General features: G+C 49.3%; 1 protein-coding gene across 1 annotated transcript; it reads left to right on the top strand.

The window, feature by feature from the left end:
• Positions 1-1,528: 1,528 nt before the first annotated feature.
• On the top strand, positions 1,529-4,713 carry LOC119878260 (zinc finger X-linked protein ZXDB-like). Its single transcript, XM_038588930.1, has one exon. It carries the CDS (start codon positions 1,541-1,543, stop codon positions 4,253-4,255), a length of 2,715 nt encoding a protein of 904 aa, XP_038444858.1. The 5' UTR covers positions 1,529-1,540; the 3' UTR covers positions 4,256-4,713.
• Positions 4,714-4,719: the final 6 nt, after the last annotated feature.

Below are 4,719 nucleotides of genomic sequence, written 5' to 3' on the forward strand. Positions count from 1 at the left end.
ATAACTTAGTATAAACTATATTATTTAAGAATGTGTAAAAAATGGTAAAGCTATAAAGAAAGCACTGAAATGATTATTGCAATGTCGGGATAATAACTTTATCTATAAGGAAGGGCACGGGTTGTGATTGAGAGGAATACTGTCTGTACCCAGGAAAGCTGGCAATGGTCTGTTTCTTGATCTTGATCCTAGATACATGGGTGTTTGGTTGTTTTCCTTGTTTTATTTTGTTTGTTTTGTTTTTGTTTTAAAGATTTTATTTATTCATTTGAGTGAGAAATGGTGAGAGTGCACATGAGCAGGACAGAGGGGCAGAGAGTGAGAGACACAGAAGCAGTCTCCCAGTTGAGCAAGGGGCCGTTTTCAAAAATGACTTAATTAGGTTTTTATTTTTATAAGTTATCTAAATCTGGCAGATATGTTTTATGCACTCCTCTATATCTCAGATTTTAAAAATGGCTTCCTTTAAAAATGTAACAGAAGGAAAATATGTGAAGTAAAAATTTTGACGAGGTTTCAGATGTAAGGGATAATAAAATTGTTCTTCCTATCAAGAGATCAGCAAGTGTCCATTATCATTAAAAAGGGGGAAAGTGGGGATTATTTAAACTATATGTATCCAATAATCTAGTCATCACTCTAAGCCTTTCCCTTGCTAGATATTTCACCCTTTATTGATATCATTTCCCAAATCACAGATGACAGACAAGTCGGAAAATCATCATCATCATTAATACAATCACTAAGGCATCACAGGCCAAATCCATTACAATGAGATTGGGCCACCACGCTGAAATGCAAGCAGGTACGCCAGGACGATTGAACATGGTCATATGTGCATTTTTCTCAGTAGAGTCCATCACAGTGCCTTAGGGTTTAATCTTACCACATTTAACTGGTACTCTGTCCAGAGACCTCCATGTGCTGGAGAATCTAGCATTAACAGAGGAATGTTCTGAGGAATGCTGTGGGATTGGACATGAGATTTACCATGATGTAATGGCAAAGAGTTGGTTTAGGTTGGGCACTGTCTTGGAAGGACCCAGGAGTGGGTTGGGTTTTCCAGGATTCAGTATAAATTGTTTCATCTTCCAAGCTTTGCACTTCTAGGCTGAACAGTGGTAATCTGTTTTGGCCTCACCTCTTACTCATTCTAATTTCTGCATCACATCAGCAAGCCAAAAAAAAAAAAAAAAAACGAACTGTAAGACAAATTTTCCTGAGGACCTTTTTCAAGACAGTTCTGGATATGGAAGCTACCCAGAAAAAAATAAAAAATAAATAAATAAAAAAGAAAAGGACATCATTTTCATTTGAATTTGCTAGCATTACGGTACTTTGATGTTGACACAAAGTGTTATTGTTCCAGGAATTTTCTCTCACTGGATTGATAAATCCAGCCAGCCAGCCAGGCAGCCAACCAGCAAACAATTTTTTTAAAAGCACCATACTTAGCACTGGGAGGGAGTGGGGGTGTTTATTTTGGTGTATAATGACACAGAGATTTAAGTTGCATTTAGCAGATAGATTGCTCGGTTAAATGTACCGAATGAACTTTCATTTCCCCACTATCTGGGAAGACATCCTTGATTTCCTACAAATACTGGGTGTAGAACTTACTTGTGCATACGAGGCTCTGCCTCTGGGCTTTCTATTCTGTTCCAGAGATCCAGTACCAGAATATTTAAATCACTGTGTCGTTAAACACGTTTTAATATCTGATAGGGCCAGTTTCTGCGCATTGCACATTTTTTTTTTTCCTTTCAGGAACGTGTTCGGGCCCGCGGCAGGGGGCGGGGTCGCGCCTCCTCCGCGGCTCCGGTTCCAGCCGAGCCTCACCGCCTCGGAGATGGAAAGCCCAAGGCTGCTCCCGCCTCGTGGGACACGACAGAGTGGTGGTGCTGGCAGCCCCGCGGGCGGCAGCCGGTTCCACGGCGGCCCTGACCCGCGGGCTGGCCAGGTCCCCGCGCGCCGCCTCCTGCTGCTCCGGGGCCCCCAAGATGGCGGGTCCGGGAGGCGGCGCGAGGAGGCCCGCGCGGCCTCACGGGGCCCGGGCCTGAGCCCGTTGGCGCCCAGGTCGGATTATGCTAGTGGCGGCGACAGCGATGACTTCTTCCTGGTGCTGCTGGACCCGGTGGGTGGCGATGTGGAGACCGCGGGCGATGGCCAGGCCGCAGGGCCTGTATGGAGGGAGGAGGCCGAGTCGGTCCCACAGCTGCAGCAGGGTGAGAGTGGCGCGAATCCCGCGGGCCGCCAGGCGCTAGGCCCCCGCTGCCTGTCTGCAGTCCCCGCCCCAGCCCCGGCCCAGAACCCGATCCCCGCCCCAAGTCTGGCACCCGCCGCGGCCTTCACGGGCACCGTCACCATCCACAACCAAAACCTGCTCTTGCGCTTCGAGAACGGTGTCCTCACCCTGGCCACACCCCCGCCGCCAGCCTGGGAGCCTGAAGTCGCGCCTGCCCCTCAGCCTGGGGGTCTGATGGCTCCGCAAGCGGGGGTCCAGCCCAACGACTGCCCTGAGCTGCCGCCCGACCTCCTGCTGGCCGAGCCGGCTGAACCGGCGCCGGCCCCAGCGCCTGAGGAGGAGGCAGAGGGCCGGGCCGCAGCCGAGAGTCCCCGCAGGCCGCTGGGCCCGGGCCCGGGCGTGGTGCTGTACCTGTGTCCCGAGGCGCAGTGCGGACAGACCTTCGCCAAGAAGCACCAGCTGAAGGTGCACCTGCTGACTCACAGCAGCAGCCAGGGCCAGCGGCCCTTCAAGTGCCCCCTGGGCGGCTGTGGATGGACTTTCACCACCTCCTACAAGCTCAAGAGGCACCTGCAGTCGCACGACAAACTGCGGCCCTTTGGTTGCCCTGCGGAGGGCTGTGGCAAGAGCTTCACCACGGTGTATAACCTCAAGGCGCACATGAAGGGCCATGAGCAGGAGAACTCGTTCAAATGCGAGGTGTGCGAGGAGAGCTTCCCCACTCAGGCCAAACTCAGCGCCCACCAGCGCAGCCATTTCGAACCTGAGAGGCCATACCAGTGCGCATTTTCCGGCTGCAAGAAGACGTTTATCACAGTGAGTGCCCTGTTTTCCCATAACCGTGCCCATTTCAGGGAACAGGAACTCTTTTCCTGCTCTTTTCCAGGCTGTAGCAAACAGTACGACAAGGCTTGTCGCCTGAAAATTCACCTGCGGAGCCACACAGGTGAGAGACCTTTCCTTTGTGACTTTGACGGCTGTGGCTGGAACTTCACCAGCATGTCCAAACTCTTGAGGCACAAAAGGAAGCACGAGGATGACCGGAGGTTCATGTGCCCTGTGGAAGGCTGTGGGAAATCTTTCACAAGGGCTGAGCATCTGAAAGGCCACAGCATAACCCACCTGGGCACAAAGCCTTTTGTGTGCCCTGTGGAAGGCTGCTGTGCCAGGTTCTCTGCTCGCAGTAGTCTCTACATTCACTCCAAGAAACACTTGCAGGACGTGGACACCTGGAAAAGCCGCTGCCCAGTCTCTACTTGTAATAAGCTCTTCACATCCAAGCACAGCATGAAGACCCACTTGGCCAAAAGGCACAACCTTGGCCAGGATCTCTTAGCTCAGCTAGAAGCTGCAAATTCTCTTACGCCCAGCAGTGAACTTACCAGCCAGGGACAGAATGACCTCAGTGATGCAGAGCTAGTGTCTCTCTCCTCTGATGTGCCTGGCAGTAGCTCCGCTGCAGTGCTGGACACAGCATTGGCAAACTCTGGAATCTTGACTATTGATGTGGCTTCTGTGAGTTCAACTCTGGCAGGGAGCCTCCCTGCTAATAATAATAATTCATTAGGGCAGGCTGTGGACCCTCGGGCCTTGATGGCCACCAGTGACCTTCCTCAGAGTCTGGATACCTCTCTCTTTTTTGGAACGACAGCCTCTGGTTTTCAGCAGAGTCCCTTAGATATGGATGATGTCTCAAATCTAAGTGTGGGGCCATTGGTATCTCTGGGCTCTTTGGCTATGAAAAACTCGAGTCAAGAGCCCCAGGCTTTGACCCCCAGCAGTAAGCTTACAGTGGACACAGATGCTCTGACTCCTTCAAGCACCCTTTGTGAAAACAGTGTCTCGGAACTACTGACGCCAACCAAAGCAGAATGGAATGTACATCCTGACTCTGACTTCTTTGGACAGGAGGAAGAGACCCAGTTTGGATTCTCCAGTCCAGCAGGAAACCATGGTTCTCAGAAAGAAACAGATCTTATCACAGTGACTGGCAGCTCATTTTTGGTATGAACTAACTATTAATTCCTTGCCACGTGGCTTATTCTTATGAATTACACTCCATTTTAAGGATATTCTGGACTAAATGTTTAAATCCAGTAGTCATTTCTTATAGGTTTGAAAAAGAACAAAGCCCTGGGCTACAAGTCTGGAGATTTAAATTATGATCTTGACTCTGGAACTGTCGAGTTGTGTGACCCTGAGCAAGTCACTTAATCTATCTGAGCCTTAATTTCCTTATTTATAAAATGAGGTGGTTTGAATTGATTGTTTCTAAGGTCTTTTCATCTCTGTGATTCCTTGATAAGTTTATTTCCTTGGAAAAAATAAGGACAATTTTTAGTGCTTGTGTTGCATGTGCTTTTTTCCCCAACATACATAATGGTGTAATGAACAGCCATGTCCTTATCACCCAACTTTAACTTTTATTAATTCGCAAATAATTTTGTTTACCTTATCTCTAACCCTTTTCAGGA

Source organism: Canis lupus, unplaced genomic scaffold (genome assembly GCF_011100685.1).
Source record: "Canis lupus familiaris isolate Mischka breed German Shepherd unplaced genomic scaffold, alternate assembly UU_Cfam_GSD_1.0 chrUn_S1312H1490, whole genome shotgun sequence".
NCBI lineage: Eukaryota > Metazoa > Chordata > Mammalia > Carnivora > Canidae > Canis > Canis lupus.